The sequence below is a fragment of the Lycorma delicatula genome, chromosome 1 (genome assembly GCF_047948215.1).
Source record: "Lycorma delicatula isolate Av1 chromosome 1, ASM4794821v1, whole genome shotgun sequence".
In the NCBI taxonomy this organism is placed as follows: domain Eukaryota; kingdom Metazoa; phylum Arthropoda; class Insecta; order Hemiptera; family Fulgoridae; genus Lycorma; species Lycorma delicatula.
The window spans coordinates 47,051,269-47,070,878 of NC_134455.1; the positions used below are offsets into that span (position 1 = coordinate 47,051,269).

At 30.9% G+C, this 19,610-nt stretch overlaps 1 protein-coding gene across 2 annotated transcripts in view; it reads left to right on the forward strand.

The window, feature by feature from the left end:
• Nucleotides 1–19,610, forward strand: part of LOC142317886 (46 kDa FK506-binding nuclear protein-like) — a 77,180-nt gene that overhangs the window by 32,168 nt on the left and 25,402 nt on the right. Inside the window, exons 5-6 of one of the 2 annotated variants that reach the window (XM_075354430.1) lie at nucleotides 5,092–5,196; nucleotides 10,716–10,817. In XM_075354430.1, the coding sequence (XP_075210545.1) occupies nucleotides 5,092–5,196; nucleotides 10,716–10,817 (207 nt within the window). The remainder of the gene's footprint in view (nucleotides 1–5,091; nucleotides 5,197–10,715; nucleotides 10,818–19,610) is intronic. The other variant, XM_075354434.1, reaches the window with a different exon arrangement.

Below are 19,610 nucleotides of genomic sequence, written 5' to 3' on the forward strand. Positions count from 1 at the left end.
ATGGCTAAACTATGTCGATACCATTTCTTGGACAAATCCTTTATCGGTGGGGTTAACCCATTGTGGTATAAATCTGATTTATTCCACAAATTTTGGAGCATTACCTGAAGAATAATCCTGGCTTAATAATATTATTATAATTTGGTTTAGCCGTCCTGGAATTGCATCTATTTTTACTGGAATGTTTCCAGTAATCATCAGTTGGGGTTTACTGTGTGGTTGTGTTCATTGTTCATGTTATTTGTGGGGTGTTTTGGAGAAAGGTACTGGGCCATGTGTGCCAATGCACGTAAATTGGACTAGAAACCAGGGGCATCCTCATTACTGCCCATTTGATGTGGTGAACACATTCAGTTATTCTTTTAGGTTAGTTTCACTAACCTAAGTTCCAAGTAAAAAGTTTGCCTTTTAATGTGGAAGATAATTAACATTCCTTATTCAGTAAAATATTCTCTGACCAGGGGTTTCCTAACAGTTGGTCCTTTCGAGTTCAAGTTGGAATCACGACATCCTAAAGTTTTACACTATAAAATCGAATATCCCAGGAAAGTATCCTAAGTGTTACTTATTTGCCGTAGCCATAAGTAGTATGACAAACAGCGTGCAACAACTCGTATGTTTCATTATTTGTAGATTTTTCAATTTACATAGAATCTAAAACTTAGCTACTAAGAGGCTACTACAAAATAGAATAACCCGTTTAGAACCATGGTGTAAAATAATGATTGGATTTACTTTTTCTCTGGAGAAAACGAAATGCAGCTGCTTTTCATGTTTGTGGCAGGATGTTAAACTCTCAACTGTTACTGCATGCTGTGAACCAGTTAAACGTTGCACACTGGTTAGATTTGTAGTAATGTGGTTTGATCCAATGACTAATTTGAGAAATACATTTAAAGAATCTGAAGGTAAAATGATGCTGAGAGTTTTATCTGGTATTTGATGGAGAGCTGACAGAGTACAGACAACCATTCCTGCTGGATTACGACTGTGTGGCCTATTCATCTGCTCAGTCCACCACCCTTAAAATGCTTGATGCAGTCCATCATTCATTTATCTGTCTTGCTACTGGTGTGTTTTGCTTGGCGCTGTGGTAAGTCTGCTGGTGGACAGTCATATGAGTCATCTCTTTAGAATAGAGAAGGCAAATGATATGCTCCTATGTGGCTCACATTAAAGCGCAACAAAATTTTTCAACTTTTGATGTGGTATTCTCCAACCAGCATGTTAATTGATTTGAGGAATGGTCATTATCTGCTCCATTAAGCATCAGAGCTCAACGCCTTTTCTTAGCTCTAAATGTACAATTACTTCCAGTTCTTACTGTTCCATTTAATTTTCCCCCTTGGTGACCTTCTCTACTGCTTTATTCTTTGTTGCTATCGTAAGAAGAACATAAATTGGATGGATTAAATTATGAGTAAAATTTTATGATCTTATAAATAGTGTAAATCCTGACGTTATAGTTTACACAAACTGTTTTTAAAACAATTTAATTGTTTTGGTTGTGCTTTTGTGGTTTACAACAGAACATACATGTGGCCTACCCAGCATTCTCAGTATTTTTGTTGTGGAGCTGTACGCTGTTAATAAGACCTTAAATATAATAACCTGAACATTTCGACACGTACTTGTCTGCCCATATAATACCATGAGTGCCTTACAGCCAATTAGTGACATGTACTCCAGACACCCTGTTGTCTGTGAGATTCAGTGTGTTATATTTCAAACAACTCAACGTAATACAACTGTGAGCTTCTGCTGGATCCCTAGCCATAATTGGAATTTCGAGCCATGAGCATGCTGATAGTATGGCAAAAGAGGCATGCCTTTGTCATCTTCCTTTCGCTAATCATGCTCTTTCAAATGAGCTTGTCTGTCTTCTCAAGAGGGTGGTTCATGATGAGTCGCAAAGGAATAACTTTACACCACATTCTTATGAATTATTTGTAATGTGGCATTTTAGTGCAAGTTTAAACTAAGGACTGATATGGAAAATATGCTAGGGAATAATGAAATTTTATGTTATGATTTCTTAGGGCCGTCCGTTTGCATTCAATTCAAATTTATACCAATGATAATTTTTATTATTTATTTAAACTATAAATATCATGTCTAGGCACTGTAAACAGCAATTTGTTGTGCCCAGTGGAAAAATAGAAAAAGTAAAAAAAAATGTAGAAGTGATATTTTTTTATAATCCTCAAACCTCCCAAGATATACTTAGTAACCGACCATTACTTAGTTTTTATTTTGATAGTCATTTTGTTATTTTTTTATGTTCCTTAAAAATTATTAATTTTTGTTCTTGTTATTTTTTTTACTTTTCATTCTGATACTTAATAAAATTTTGTTATGGTAGAGATAACCTAATAGTAGGGGATGCTGTTGTTAAAGTGGTTATACTGAGAAATAATCTGTTGAAATCTGGAATTCAAAAAATTTAGTTTATTTGAAAAGAAATGCATTATGATATATATATCATAATCATATATATATGTATATGGTTATTTCAGTTGTTAAACAGTCATTTTCAGTAGGTGATGAGGAAGTAGTATGAAAAAATAATGAATTACTAATAATTAATAAATACTACATAATTAATATTTCTACAGATTTATATAATTAAAAATAGTTGTCGATCAAAAAAATAAATATAAAATTAAAAAAAAAAAAGTTAAAAAAATTAAAAATTCAAACTGATTGATTGCTCACAATTAATTAAAACACATCCCTTTTGTAGGTTTGAATAAGGTTGAGTTTATTTGAAGAAAAAATTAGATTATGTGAACTGTAAACCATTTGGAAATACACATCCCTCTTTTTTTCTTGTGATAAAGTCTTTTACAAGTATTTTTGAATAATTGACTATAAGATATAGATCCCTAATTGTTGTTAAACAGTGAATCTTTTTCATTGTTATTGATAAAATAAGTTCCCCTACTTCGTAGCTCCTATATTAATGCAGTTTTAAAAACTTTTTTCTCTAATAGTTTTGTTTATTAGACTACCAGAACACTGAAAGACAGCCCTCACCCATCTGCTATATAAAAAAAGGTACAAAAAAGACCTTTAATATTACAGGGGAATCTCACTCCTAGACACAACATACAAAATTCTTTCAAGAATCATCCTCAGTAGTTTTAGTTTACAACTCAAGAAAGAACTAGGATGCTAAGTCGAAGGTAAAATTCAGAGGCGAGTTTTTGGAACCATTTGAGATCAAAACAGGACTGCACCAAGGCGATGGGCTTTCACCGCTATTATTAAACTGCGCTTTAGAAATGGTAATGAGGGAATGACTTAAAATGCCCCCAAAAGTAAAAATTGGCTGAAAAATCAAAACAAACTCTGGGTTTTGCCGACAACTAGGCACTTGTAGCAAACGACATCAACAAAACTAAATCACAGTTATTCAAACTTTAATACATTGTAAATAAAATTGGTCTCCAAAATATCATTTGAAAAGACAGAAATTATGTTGAAAACCAACATGATTAAAAGAAGAAAACATAAACTGTAAAATCAAAATAATCTAATTTAAATGCCTCTCAGAAATAATAACAAACAACCTAAACAAAAAAATCTCAATCCAAATAAGAAGAAACAAACTAGCTAGCTATAGCTCAAAAATTAACCTGGTACACTTACAGTAAAAAATGACTTATCAGTAAATGAAAAAATAAGACGCTACAACGCAGTTATAAAACCATTAGTCAGTTATCCAGCAAAAACACTCTTTCACTCCAGAAACAAGAATTGGAAGAACCTGCATCAATAAAAAGTACCAGAAAGACGGGTAGTGGTGGATTATGCCCAACAAAGTTATGTACACAGAGTTAGAACCCATCACTGGTACCATGAGTAAGAGGAGACTGATTCTTTGGACATCATGAAGATTCAAGACAGCCAGTTCAGTACAATCTTGATTTGAAAAACACTGATCTGAAGGAGATTGGCCTTTTAACACCAGCAGATACCACAGATAAAATAAAATTAAACAAGAAAATCAAGAACAAAAAACACTTGTTTAGCATTCACAAAAAAACCTCACAAAATGAACTTGAACATGAGCATGAGCATGAGCATTTTCAATATTAGAAAGGGTATAAATAAAGATTGTAACATATGAAAAAGTACTGGGAGGACTGCAAGGTCCAAATAGACTCCAAGGTCGAAGAGAATTGGATAATGGACTGGCTAATGTTGTGATCCTTTGTGTTCTGAAAAGATAATAATAAAACAAATTTTGTCCAGTTGGCAGACAATTTTTCCTTAACTCTTTATATCTTCAATAAGCAAATGTTCTTTTATATTTTAGATTCAGTCTTTCTCTGTTAGAATTATAAGACTAACAGACTAGTCTTTTCTCTGTTAGTCTTATAAGACTAATAGAGAATAACTGCAATAGGAAATATTTCCTATTGCAGTTATTGTCTGAAAATAATTTTATCAGTTCCCTTTTTTAATAGGTTTAGTTATTCTTTAATGCTAACCAAAGATAGACACCACTTTTTTAGACAGGAGAATGGGAATATTAAAATCATGACTAAGAATTTTTATAATCCAGCTTTTATTTTTTATAAATTTCTGTAAGTCTCAAATGCTAAATTTTTTTTATGAATGAAGACTTGTGTTTATCCTATTTTGATGAGCTCCTATTTCCTTGTTACTTATTTAAGTTGCAGGTGAAAGAATAGAGAAAGAAAAAAGACCTCCAAAAAAGTTTAATTCCATCTCTCCCTTACAAATGTAGTCATATTTAAATCCTTTTTGGTGAGGTGCCTGTTTTTTGTATTTACCTCCTGAGAAAAGAAGTTGAACACATTTAATAAATATAATCAAAAAATATTTAACTGAAACTATCGCAGACTATTTAAGTATATGAGGTAAAGTTCATAAAACACATCACATTCAACAACTGAAGAAATAGCCATCCACAAATTAGTAACATGAGGAGGGAATGCTAGTTGTATTATTATGAAGTATTTTGGTTATAAATAAATGCAGATTAAAAGTTTTCTAATTTTTTTTCTCTCATTTCTTTTAAGTAATAACGTATTAATTTATTTTTTAATTTTATTGTTTTAGAATCACCAAAAAGTAAGGAAAAACAGAAAGGAAAAAGAAGACCTGATATTCCAGAAATAAATAAAAGCAAGAAAAAAAAAATGAAAATTGGAGAGGAAGACTCAGGTAAAATACAAATTATTTTTATAATTTGTGTAATTTATAAAATTTATAATTCGTGTAATAAGGTGATTTTATTTATACCTTTTAATTAATTTCTTCTGAATAAATGCTAAAAAAAAATTAAATTGCATATCCCAATTGATTGGAAACTATTTCTATTTTATTTTGGTGATGTAGACTAACTGTTTTATACATGAATTCAACAAGTGTCATAAATCAGTCATACTTTATGGTTTTCTTGAATCAATAGAGATGTATGTAATGGTTTTGTTATAAGGATGCAATTTATTCATCATGCCCAAAATCCTTAAATAGGTATAAGAAAATGCATATTAATTAAACTACTACTGACATTTGATAGGTACGTTGTACTTAACAATTCTCATCAATCTATTTAATATTTGTTTACGGAGTGATTTTTAAACATTGTTCACCTAAGTTGTTTCTGTGATAATCCAAAGCTGACCATGATATCCAGTGAGTTAATGTCCAACCAACAGTTAGTGTAAATCAAAACCAGTTATAAATATTTTTGTGAATGATGGTGATTTATTTTCTAAAATAGAAATATTGTAGTTAAATAATTCAGATTTTTATTACAGATATTCAGTATGAACTCCAAAAAATTAACTTCTTCGCATCTTACAATATTTTATTATCATTTGAGCCATTAGTTTGTAATGTTTGACTATTTTATGAAAAGTCTGCTTCTGAATTAGCATCTAGGGATTCAAAGTTTTATAGTAGAAAAAGGTTTTGAGTATATAAATGTACTTAAAAAATCGTACCAATCATATTTCACTCCTATAACTTAAAAATCTGGTAAAGTAATATATGACAAATCTATTATTGTAATAATTTTGGCTTTATTTTCTTTTATTTTAAATAGGATTGTTTTTATTTATAGAATGAGAGATTTACATGTCTGATATTAGAATGATCATCAAAGAGCCTTAATGAATGGTAGACCGTGTAATTTTTATGAATGCACACAGTAACATGCTGTAATTGAGTATTAGTAACATAATAAGAAATATAATTTTAGTGCAGAATATGTGAATGTTTATATAAAGAATGGATGCAAAGGAGTGACTTCTCATTTTTTCCTTATACAATCAAAGTATTGTAAGATTTTTAAATTCTGTGCAGTTTGCGCATAAGTTCTTTTACAAAATAATTTTAAGTGAACCCTCAATTATGTCCTTCCAGTAACTAAATTTTCTTTTATAGGTAAAAAATTTTTTATTTATGCAATGGACAGTTTGGTGTACATAGTACATATTTAAACATGTTAGTTTATATTTTTATGTAACTAAATTAATTTTTTTTATATTGTGAGATTTATTGTCCTGAAATTACAGACAGCCTTCTAAAGAAAAGTGGTTTATGTAAAATGATTTTCGTAGTAATTGAATTTCTGCAAATCCTTAATTATTGTAATTAGAAAACTCTTTTTCCCCATTTTTGAAGTCTCAATAAGGACTTTTCAATATACTTTTTAACTGCAACATACAGTATGGAATCCTCTATTCTGTTAATTTTCATTCATTTGACTGGCAACCATTTAGAATTTTTATTTTTGTTACAGAGGGGGCCACAATATGATATGATTCCTACTTTATTAACTAACTGGGCATTGGTGGGCTTAAATATTGCATGCATGTATTTTTTTCTTGTATATATTTTCATTGTAAAATAACAACAAAGAGTAAATCTGTAAAGAAATTTAATAATAACATAATCCTCCAGAAATTAAATGGTACATTATTAATGTGACATAGTTGCTGCTCAAATTTAGCATAAGTAAAACATAAATTTATAATTCCACACAACTTATAGCATGATACAGACAAATTTCATTTTATTATTTTATGTTACAAATTCAAATTACAGAGACATTGGTTGCATCGTAGGAAATTAAAATATTGGAAAATAGAAATGAGAAATATTGGGTATTGTTACTTCTAAGAAGAATCAATATACTTCATAAAGTTAAATGTTAAGCAACCATAAATTTTTATTTTTTGAATTCATATTGTATATTTTATCCTAATGGTTATGTTTTTGTTTTTTTTTTATTATTATCTTGGTTTTCATCTATGTTTTAACCTTATTTTAATATCCAAGAAGGGGCTTTTTGCAATTTTTTGACCCAGGCAATAATAATATGAAAGTATTACCCTAAAAAAGTTTTTTATTTATTAGGCCCTGGAAGTTGAATCTTATTATTGGGGAGGGACTCTTTGGTAAGATACAACTAAAATTACAGTTATATTCTGTGCTGAAGAACGAAAATTTTCATAGTTAAGTAATATGCAGTTCATAATATTTAGAAAAAATATTTTAAATATTAATATGTTTTAGTTATTACAAAACAATATGTTATAAATATTACAAGTTGTATGTTATAAACTATAAAATATGTTGTCTGTTAAGAGCAGAATATAACTGGCATATTACTTATATTTTAAGTATTACATCTTACCAAGAACTCCCAATAGCAAGTTTTAGCGAAGTTAATCATATTAAATTTTGGTATACCTGAGATCCTACTTTTCAACATGGAAGGGTTTAATAATTGCAAATTTCGAAATGAGTTCTTTAATTGGAGAAATAAAATTTTCTCTCCTCTCCAGAAAAGAGAGATAATTTATATTTCATCTAATCAATATTCAAATATTTTCAGCTAAAAATAAAAAAACCGAATCATAGCTAATAATATAGATATTAATAAGATTGTGATTATTAGTTAGTGGTCAAGTAGTGTTTTTCTTTCTGTTAATGTTTTACAAATAATTATGTAAAATAGATTTTAGAAATATTTTTAAAAGGTAGGAAGAAAATACAAGTGTAAACATAGTGTATGATATAACTTCTTATCAATTTGTCAATATTTACATTTCAAATAATATTATTTCTTTGGTTTATGTAGTGTTTGTAAATTTACATTAAATGATAAATTACATTAAAATGTAATACAAAAATATCAGATTAGGCTTAATTTGTAAAAATTAATATAATAGTTAGATGGGACTAAAGATGGTGATTTGAAATACTGTAAATCTTTAATAATTGTTTCTAATTAATTGAACATACCTTTTGTATTGTTTACTTCTTTCCAGTTACTAGCATTTATTTTTAATTGCGGTCAAAGTTGTTCAAAGAAGTATGGAGGTATGTAAAGGATTTCAGAAAATGAAAATATAATGATCATAAAATATTTTTTAACAATTTTGTGTCTTAGAATTGTGATGTAAATAACTTTTAGAATTATCTTTCCATTTATGTATAATTTTTCACCTTTTTCCATATATGTAAATTTACAAGGCTTTTGCTTGTTTGATTATCATTAATCTTGGATCTCACAGATGTGAAAAGATTTTCTGTCATATTCATGAATAAGTGACAGTCACTTGCATTAGTGCAACATCAATGCTGTGCAAAGAATACATGAAAACTTAACACTTTAAGGCCTTCTTCAACTTATGTAACTGTGCACAAGATTGACATTAGTATACAGTACTCAGGACATTAACTTTACCATCATTTGTATCACAAGATACTTTTTTAGGGTCTTGCAGTAAGCATTCTGATGCTTACTGCAAGACCCTAAATTATGGGAATTCTGATTTTTATTATTATAAATAAATTTTAATTTATAATTAGAATTCTAATAAATTCTAATTATTATAAATGAATTCTAATTTATTATGGGAATTCTGAGAAGCACATTAATTGAACGCTGATCGATATAAATCTTTGTTTAATTTTCTGAATGAATTAATCAGTGACAAAGAAAAGCCTTCTACTTCATTCTTCATCGTGACACCCTTCTGCCACAAACTGCATTTCATAACATCTTTGCTGTTAACAGATTAAGGTTCCTAGTGAATTTCAGCAGCAGTTAGTCCATTTTTTCCACGAAGAAATCAAACTTACCTTGTATTTGAATGCAAGGATTCAAATTTACAAATCCCTGCAGGATTTTGAATACACATTGGACAAAATTTTGTTTGTAATTAACTGAAGTACACTGCAGGCAGAAGTTGCAGAGGGTGATGAGACATTGTAAATTAGATATAGCAATTGGAAAAATTAAAAGTATTACTTGCATTTTATTAGCTTGTATTTATTTTCCAATTATCTCTGGGAGTTAAGACACTTATTTACGGAGAAAATCGTTGACTTAAATTGACAGCTATATATAAATGTTATTTTGGTTCCAATAAAATATTCTACAGTTTGATTACATTACCAGTGACATTTCATCCATTCTCCTGGCTTCTGTCTTGTCAAGCAATTTGTGCTTTGCCTAGTTTGATCATCTTCCTCCAAACTTTTGAAATTTGCATATATGCATTTTATACAATCTACTTTTGCTCTTCAGTGTAACCAACCATGATATATTCCTTCTATTCCATAATTATAACTTCTTGGCATCCTTTCATTTGTTCTCATTTGCATACTGCATCGTCTTTTCTCAGTGCTGTGATCCAGTGATCTATCTATTGTCATTTTTACTGTAAAGTAATATTCTTAATATTTTGTGCATCTTATTTATAGGAAAACCAATCCAGAATCCCATGCTCAAAACCTGGAACAGTATAATGATGGCTTCACGTAAGATTGTTACTTAAAATATAATAATGGCTTCACGTAAGATTGTTACTTAAAATATAATAATGGTGTCTTGACCATTGTAGATACAGAATTTTCTCACAGCTGTCAGATAACACTTAGTGTGAAATCTGAATTTGCTGTTTTTTTTAATCCACAATCTGCACTCTATTAACTAACACAAAAATGTCATATTCCTGAGAAAGTGCTCCAATTAATTGGCTGTATTCCTTATCCTGTAGATATTCTATTTATCATGGACGAAGCGTTTTATTATGTTATTGTAACATTTGTATACCTTAAAACAATTTTGTAAGCTTAAGGAATTGCTAAGCTTATATAGTATTGTATCTCTAACTTATATAATTACATAGTATGTATATTATTTTTCAAACATATTCAAATTTGATTTATTTATTCAAGTCACTTGATAGGAATTCGTTGGTCATTTTCCCATTTTTAAGTTAGTTTTATGAAAAATCTATTTATATTTACTTTATCCTTAGGACAATTGTGAGAGTAATTTTACTTCTCTAATATATTATTAGTATAATTTATAAATCATTGAAAGATTAAAAACAAAATCCATGTTTGATTTAATTTTCAGTTATAATGGTTTTAAGAAATTATCTTTTTACAATGAGATTGGCTACTTTACGTATTTTTGAATGTAAATTATATTGAGGTTGATTAAAATAATTCTTCAAAATTCAGTATCTTGGTTGCCCAGTCCAGTTAAATGTTCATGAGCACCCTTAAAAAGCTATATTATGTTTATGGCATTTATAAGATGCATTTATAGAATTTATGAGATTTTGCTTGTAGAGAATTGCTTGATATGACAAATAAATTGTTTAATTATTTCTAAATATAATTGTTTTTATAAACTTTAACTTAATACACAGACGATTCTGATGAAGATGAAGATGAAGATGAGGATGAGGATGAAAATGAGAATGAGAATGAAGCATTACCGAAGATAGGGGACTTGGCTGAAGCCAGTTCAGGTTGGTTAGTTGTTTAAAGTTATGTAGCTGTTCTACTTCTTGATGGTCATTATATTTCCATTATTTAATTTTTCTGTTTTCTTGTCTTAGATCAATCCAAATCCTATATAAAATACTACAAAATAAAATAATTATTAAAAAATAATAAACCCTACAACTAATTGTACACATCTACTTAAAATAATTATGAAAAACAAACAAAAAATTGTTAGACAAGTCTTTCTTTCTTTTCTCACAGGCAGTTTTCAGGATACATCTTGACCCTGAGGAAAAGACACCCATCATGTGATGGGTCTGACCGCCATGTCACCACCTCTGTACCCAGCTATTAGGGGCTTTACCAGAGGTCATTTTCAATAGCCTCAAGACATATTTCAGTCCGACCGCTGTCCAGATACCACTGATGCAAATGCCACAAGTTACATTCACATGGGTGTACGTTGCTTAACATGATACACCCTAAACTGATAACTTATGTCTCAAATGAGGCCACACTGATTGAGCTGCACAACCTACCTGACAGGAAAGTGAACTCAACACATAATATCAACGAGAACTAAATACACATGAAACCACAATAGTAAAACAATAAAGTAATAAATCCAAAAAGATAAAATCTAAAATTAGAAGACAGTAATGAGAAAACAAGAATATTCAAAGCATTCAAAGACAACAATAACACAGCTAAACATGAAATAATAAACAACAAAACCAACTACCCTAACAAGAAAACAAGTAATAATAAAAACTACCGCAAAATAACAAAACTATAAAAGTATTCATACAAGAGAACAACGCCCATAAAAATATTAAAACTAGGAAAATCGTGAAGCAAGAAGCAGGACAGCAACAGAAACAACACAAGCAGTATGATAACGCACATTAACAAAAACAAAAACATAGAAACCTAACAAAACAAATGTGAACAGAATTATGCACAGAACATAAATGTAAAAGAACTTTGAACTGCCCATACAATCACAGAGATCTAGGTATCAGTCCTGACACAGTAAATATCAAGATTTTTCAAGATACATCCTGACGCCTGTAAGGGAAAACACCCTCCCCCACCCCTCTGTTCACAGCCATTATGGGCGTTACCAGAGGTCATCTTTGAAACCTTGGCTTTTGACATATTCCAGTCACCCTCGGCCAGGATGCCACCGATGTAAATGCCACAAGTGACATACCCATCGGTGTATTACTATTTAATGAACTCAAAACAAAACGCATCTCACAGAGTCTTAAATAAGACTGGAAGTACTGAACTAATCGAAGGAACTAAACTAGGTAGTTCACTTCTACAGGTAGGTACCTGTAGAAGGAAAAAGCAAGTTAAACACATAACACAAAACATAAAAATATTACCCAGAACAATAACAACAGTAAGTTAGTCTGTGATCTTAGATTTAATGTTACTCCTACATTTTATGTTGTATTCGGGTGCCTGTTTGTCTTAACAAAATGGAGGCCATTAAAGTCAGTATCTCATATAGCCTACACAGGCACCTGACTCAACATAAAATGTAGAAATATCAAATCTCACATTACAAAGTCACTGTATACCGTTCGTGAAAAAATGCCTCAAAGAAAACAATTTTTTATAATTATTCTAGGTAGATGTGACAGTCTGGTTTTTTGTTTTTTATTAACGTTATTTAGTGATTTTTTTTTTTTTTTGTTTCCATAACTTTATCAGTCAAATGAAGTAGTCATCTAGATACGATACTGGTATAATTTTTTTTCTTAGAAACATGCAATTTAAATAGATTTGAATGGTAATATATTTGCATGTATTGTTTATGTGTATTGGTTTATTAAAATTATTGATGTGAGTTAGGGATATTGCTCTTGTTTTAACTTGTCACATAATGATAATAGATAGAGATATTGTGCACAGGAGACCTGTCGTACTCCATCATTAATGCGCAACGCAATGCATCGCACACTGGCAGCATGTAGCGTGTAGATGGGTGCTAGCTGTGATGTATTCCTGGTTCCTTCTACTGGGCACATTTTTAATTTATTCTTGGAACTTAGAAAAAAATCGCTAGAGGCAAAAAGTGTTTCTTTTTTATCATTTATAGAATACCATCATTAAAATTTGAAAGTAGTTAATTTTTAAATCTTGACACCTCTCAAAGATAAAACAATTTAGGATTGCCCATATTACTTCCAGATAGAAGACCTGTTACTATTCAAAAGTTGGTTGTAATTTGTTAGATCAGTGAAGCTGCAGAGGGATCAAACAAACATACATACAATACATTACCATTCCTCCTATGGGTGTATTCGGTAAAAAGGCATAAAATTAAGTGTAGCATATTCTTAAAATGAAGAGAATCTGTTATAAATCAGGTGATTTAGTTAAGTTTTATTCTTGTATAATTAAATTGGAAGATTGGTATTACTATGTATTTAACAGGACTTAATTAATTAATTTACAAGTTTATGCAGTTAGATGTATTTACTTGATGCTGTTATCTCGTATAGAATTCCTATTTGATTTTTTTTTGTGATACCCAATAAGATGCTGTTTGTCTTCCTATAACTTGACATAATTTGCCTGACAAATTTATTTTATAGTACAAATTTTTTTTTATATTCTAATTGTTATGAAGATAAATGATTATTTTAATAATACAATTTTTGGGCCTGAGTAAGATTAAATTGCTGCATCCTTATAACTGATGGTTCTCTAACACTTGAAACAACAAAAGTAATATATTTGAATAAAAGATTAACTAACATTTAAATTCTATGCCTCATAAAGCAATTCCTATTGTCCACTATAGTTTTTTATCACAAATTGGATGCAGTTTCAGTGCATGCTATTTGCATTTATTAATTTATTTAATAGTTTGTAATTGCAACAGGCAAGTATTACCAGGGAAAAAAAATTGCTTTATTACGTGAATGTGATATAATGTTATTTTACACACAAAAAAATGTACATTTAATAAAAACAAAATTATAAATTACTTTTTATCTATTTATTATATTAAGGTTGTATTTTTTAAATGCCAACAATTTACTTTCTGATATGCAGTAGCAAATATCATTTAATCTAATTTATAAAAGTAATAAATAATTATTTTTGTATATATAGTACAGAGATTAAGATAATTAGCAAGAAAGTTCTGTTTTATCATTTTGTATCTTAGAGTTAAGAAATAACCCCATTATCTAAGTTGTTAGAAACATCATTCTATTACTGAACAATTCAATATCTGAGAGTCGTTCTATAACAAATTACAACAGTGGAAATATTTATATTTAATAGAATAAACTGAAACTAAAAAGTGTATTAATATGGACATTTTTATATGTGGATTGACAAATAATGGTTTTGACTGAGCTTAACAAAATTACATTAATGATTCTATTCCAAAGGACAGATTCATTAAGATTTGGGATATCTGAAATATATAGTGAGAGTATTGGCAGTGTCCATTCCATTATCCATGATGATCTTGAATTACTGCATACCATGTTCAAGGTGGGTTCTGAGACTTCATTCAAAATCACACTTCCAAATTAACATTGTATGAAAATTTAAATAATGGTTTTTACAAGAAGGACATCACATTGAACCTGAATCCAAATGTCAGAGTATGGAATGGAAACATTACAGTTTGCCAGTCAGGAAAAATTAAAACCAGCATTTAGGTTTTAATTTTTTCAACATATAAATTATTTTATGTTAAGAGGGGATTATCTTATATCCCCTCTTATTTTGATATATCTTGCCAGTGTTAAATTTGACAATTTTCTGACCCATTTTCTCAATAACCTCTGATAGTAGAAGTATGAAATTTTCTGGGTATGTTTATATATATAATACAAATCCATTGATCCTCAATCAATCACTTATATGTACTTTTAAAAAAATGTTCCCCTGACCAGCTCCACTTTTGGATGATTTTTTGCAGGAAATATTTTTTATTTTAATAAATCCCGTGTAGAATCATAAATGTGGATCCATAGTAACACAATAACAAGTTAAACATGTACAAAAATTTCAGCCTTGTACCTTTTGTAGTTTTTTTAGAAAATGGGTCATTTATCCCCAAAAAAATATATTGCAAAAATTGCAATTGAATTCGAAAAACTGAAATCACTTTATGTTGCAGTCTTAGACAGCTACACTTTAGAAGCCCTCCTGGTTTGTAGGCACCATTTTCTTCTGCTACTTTGAAAGCCAATTTTCTTTTTTTCTCACTGATCTGGCTAATTTCGTCATCTCTTGCAGCTATTTCCATTTTTGTGATGAGCAACTTATCAATACATTTCAACATATTGATAGCGTTCTAGCTGATTTTTGTTCCATATGTTCAAGCACTTTTACTTGACCAATATTTGCAACATAGTAAGTAATAACAGCATCATGAACGCCTGATTGCAAAGTACAAAGTACGCCTGATTCTTCACTGAAGTACAAAATTAAATGATTTACGTTCTGTGATGTTACATGTAAATACTTTGCTAGTAACTCAGGGTTGGCAAGGTCCTGATAAATTGGTTTGATGGCCTGCATCACTCCTTCTGGAATAGGGATTTTTTGCTTAAATTTCTCTACAGTACCTTTTTGTGCTTTTCGATACTTGCACCAGTCGTCAGAACAAAGACTGTGTACAGATTTTTTGTCTGTTAATACTCTTTGAAAATAAGTAGCTCACACTGCCTTTTTCATAGCCTGTAGATCATGTGTGTTACCTCTGATTGCTTTTCCATTGTAATTTTGTAGCTGATCTATTACTATTGTCGACCGCCGCCCCCTGTTTTTTTATTGTTTTACCATCTGAAAGCTTTTTGTTCCCAAGAACCTGTTTTAAATTTTGAAGGCATGTACCCTTTTTTGGATATGGTTTATACATTTCAGTTTGGTAATTTCAGCATCACCATGTACTTTATTCTTCACAACAGACTAAAATGCTTTTCAATCATCATCACAAAGAAAAGTTACATAATCAACTCCTTGCTTAGCTTCAGAACTATTGAAAATTGCAAGATCTGATTCCACTTCCATGTCACCACTACTCCCATCATAATTGTTAAAACATTCAGGCTGATAAGCTACTGTGGTTTTATTTTTGGTACTTTTAGCTACAGTACATTTTCGGCAACATTAGTTTAAAACCTAACATCAAGAATTTTTCCTGTATTGCCACAACAGAACATGAATTATTTGACATGTGGCCCTCTTTTCTGCCATGTTCCATCATAAGCTATACATATATCACTTTTGCCTTCATTTACTTGTACAGCTTCGTTAACTGCATCAACCATAGACTGTTCAGCAATCTGTTTTACACCTTGAGCTACAACTGATGTATATTTTTTGTAATTCCATGTTGGACTTTGAAGATTCAACAGGTACAGAGTGTTCTTCCTACCCTTAAACCTTGCCCAATGCATCACAAACCATAAAACAACCTAAAATTATTATCAAATAGATTATTATTTTTACACTTCTCAGATGTCCAGTATTTTTTTTATCACATTTATCACACCAAAGTCTCAACTTGCACACTAAACCCTTCTTTTCATTTTGATTTTCTGATAATGTGACCTGACAACTACATGTTTTACAAGCAAGGTTATCATTTATAATTGAGGTTAGAATATTGATATCAATAATTATATTTTTTGAACTTATATCTATACATGGGAATAATCACTTAAGTGTAGTTTCCTTTTTGATGTACTTTGAGAAGTTTCACTATTTGTATTCAAAATGTATTCAGAGTTGAAGTTTAAAAGTTCAAATGGAACAGCTGGATTCTTTCTATAATGTTGGTTCCTTTTGTTTTTCCTTTTGTTGAAACTTCCTTTTGGTTTCGTCATATTTGAAAGAATGTAAAAAAATACACTACTCAAAAGACAAAAGATGACAAAATTTTTAGTGAACAAACACTATTGTTCACTTCATTAACTCACATAAGTATAAAACACTAATTACTTGTAACAGCACCAATATGGGTAACATAATACTACCTAGTTCAAAGTGTTCTGTTTCCTAGGATGTGCTCCATCTGTGGAGCACATATTCCTATGATGTGTTCATCTGTGGCTACAGATGAACTAGTTTGTGAGAAAATTGAAATTTACCAAGACAAAGTTTAAAAATATCGAAATAAATGATTTGACAACACGTTTAGATAATCGATAAAAATATTACTAAAAATCATGTGAATGCGAATAATACATCAAATTAAAAAGGAAATTTCAAATTTTAATATAAGCTACAAAACAAAACGCATGTCTGATCAATTTTTTTTGGTCTAACTCCACTAATTTATTATTATTTTGAGTATTGTCATAGAAAAGTAGCATTAATTTCATTGTTATTAAATAAATTACAATTTTTATAGTCATTTAATTAATCAGTGATAGTGGTAAAAGCAAGTATATGACAGATTTAAAAATATGAACAAGAAATATATTGAAAAATAAAGTGAATAATAAGCATCACTTTGCCTTTAATTCAGGTAGAATGATGTTAATGGTGTTTTCAGATTGTAATGTCCCAGTCTATTGTAATTATTTTGAAGAACAAAATATCAACTATTCTGATAGAATTATTGAGTACAATTGTGATATGTTAGAAAAATAGAGCTTCATCCACAAGGAAGAAATGTTGTTGTTTTTTTCATTTCTCTCAAAAGTCATAATTATTCTGCATAACGCCTATCCCCATAGGAAGCTATTCAAAAGTTGGGTTGGGAGGTTGCCACAACCACATTAGTTTCAGTCTTGCACCATCAGATTTTATTTTTTGTTAGTTCTCTCAAAGTTATGTGGGTCCAAGCTGATTGTGAGGATAAAATAGTTAAAAAGTAATAAAACATTGTAGCCCTTAAGTTTGCATAAGACCTCCAATTCAAAATAGTTTTACGAGTTCTAACAAAGAATCACAAAAATGTTTGACTTCATTCACATTATTCATGCTTTTTATTTTTATTTTATGTTTTTATTCACTTCATACTAAATCAGTGTTTACTTTTCATTGAAACATTATTTTACAATTTTCTTTGTTTAGTAACTAGTTATCCAGTGTTTGTAACTATCCTAGAAGAAAAATTTATAAATCTGCTTTTTTTAATCAGTTAATGTACTGAATTTATCTGAGAAATAAAATCAATTTTTTGTAAATTTTCTTCTTTTTCCCATCAGTCTTCTTTTTTTTTCCATAGTGCTGCTCTATATTACAATAAAATAATATTCATTCACACACTCATGTAAGTGTGCACATAAACACACATACACACACACACACATACATACATATATATATATATGTATATATAAAACATAATATCTGCGGATGGCAACAATAGCAGCTTAGATGTCAGCGGGAGTATAGTACACATATGCATTGGTACAAGCATCACTCCTGTCATGTAGATGACAATGCAGTTCTTCCACCACAGCGGCACTGCACCCCCACCACTCACAGGCCCCATTAAAAGAGCGTGCACGAGAGTGAATTTTTAATTCATCGTCGACCACCATCTGGGGGAAACCAAGAAGAAGTTATCTGGCTGCCTCAGCCTGGGACCTCCTGGCAGTTGCAAACATCCCCACCAGAGCAGCAGGCCTGGCCAGCCCACCAAGAAAGCTGCTGGACGTGGTTGTTGTTACTTCGCACTCCAGCTCGCTGGGTTTCAATTGCCCGGCAGACTCAGCAGCAGGAGCAGCCCAGTGTGGGATCGCTCAGGGAGAACCGCCTTGGCCGAGTTGGCAAAAGACCACTGACCCAACACTGAGGCTCTGGGGACCACCACTGCCACACTGTAGTAGATCCCAACTGCCCCTGAGAGGAAAGCCTGGTCTGATTTCAATGGACGAGTTGCAACTTGATTACAGACAAGTCAAGTTTGCCAGAGACCAGCTTCTGGATCCAACAGCTCTTCTCAGAGCTAAACCAAAAACTGTCCTTTTCAGGGCTACTACAAGGTTTATAAAATACAACGAACCATCGATCCAGTCTATTACAAAAACGGCCCTTCTCAGGGCTACTACTAGGTTAGTGCCATGTGCTGTCGAAGCCATTTGGCATTTTTTTTTAATGTTTTAAAGAAATGTGGTAACCATTTCACTTGCTAGATTATGGTGTACACGCAGATGCTTCGACCATGGTCAATGAGTCAGCCAGTTCATGCACAGCAGCCATGAATGTAACATTGCGCAATTAGTGGCGGTTAAACACAGTATCATGGATCAAAGAGCTGTGATAAAATTTTACTGTAAATTAGGAAAAACTGCATCAGAAGTTTACAAAGGTGTTTCAAGCACTACCCAAAGACAAATTGTCTTTGAAAGTATGAAATGGCATGGAACATCATCACAGAGGCAGAAGAAACTCTGGTTCCAGAAATCATGCATCAAGACAATTGTGATCCCTGAGGGCACAATAGCGACCGGACTACTTAGGAGTCGTGCAACATTTCTTTGCTCGCATGCGTCATGTCAAGACAAATTTGTTCCAAAGCAAGAGTTGGGTTCTTCTGCATGACAATGCACCGGCTCACTGTGCATTACCTGAAAAACAGTTTTTAGCATCAAAACAGATTTGTATGCTTGAACTCCCCATTCACGTGATTTGGCACGTACAGATTTTTTTTGTTTCCAAAAATTAAATGTATTTTAAAAGAAGAATGCTGTGAGCGATAGACTGAAGGAGATACACAATCAGGATTTCTAGTGTTCTTTCAATAACTTGTATGATTGATGTAAATGTTGTTTGGAGGTGTAAGGGGATTATTTTGAACCATGTAACTGTAAAATTAA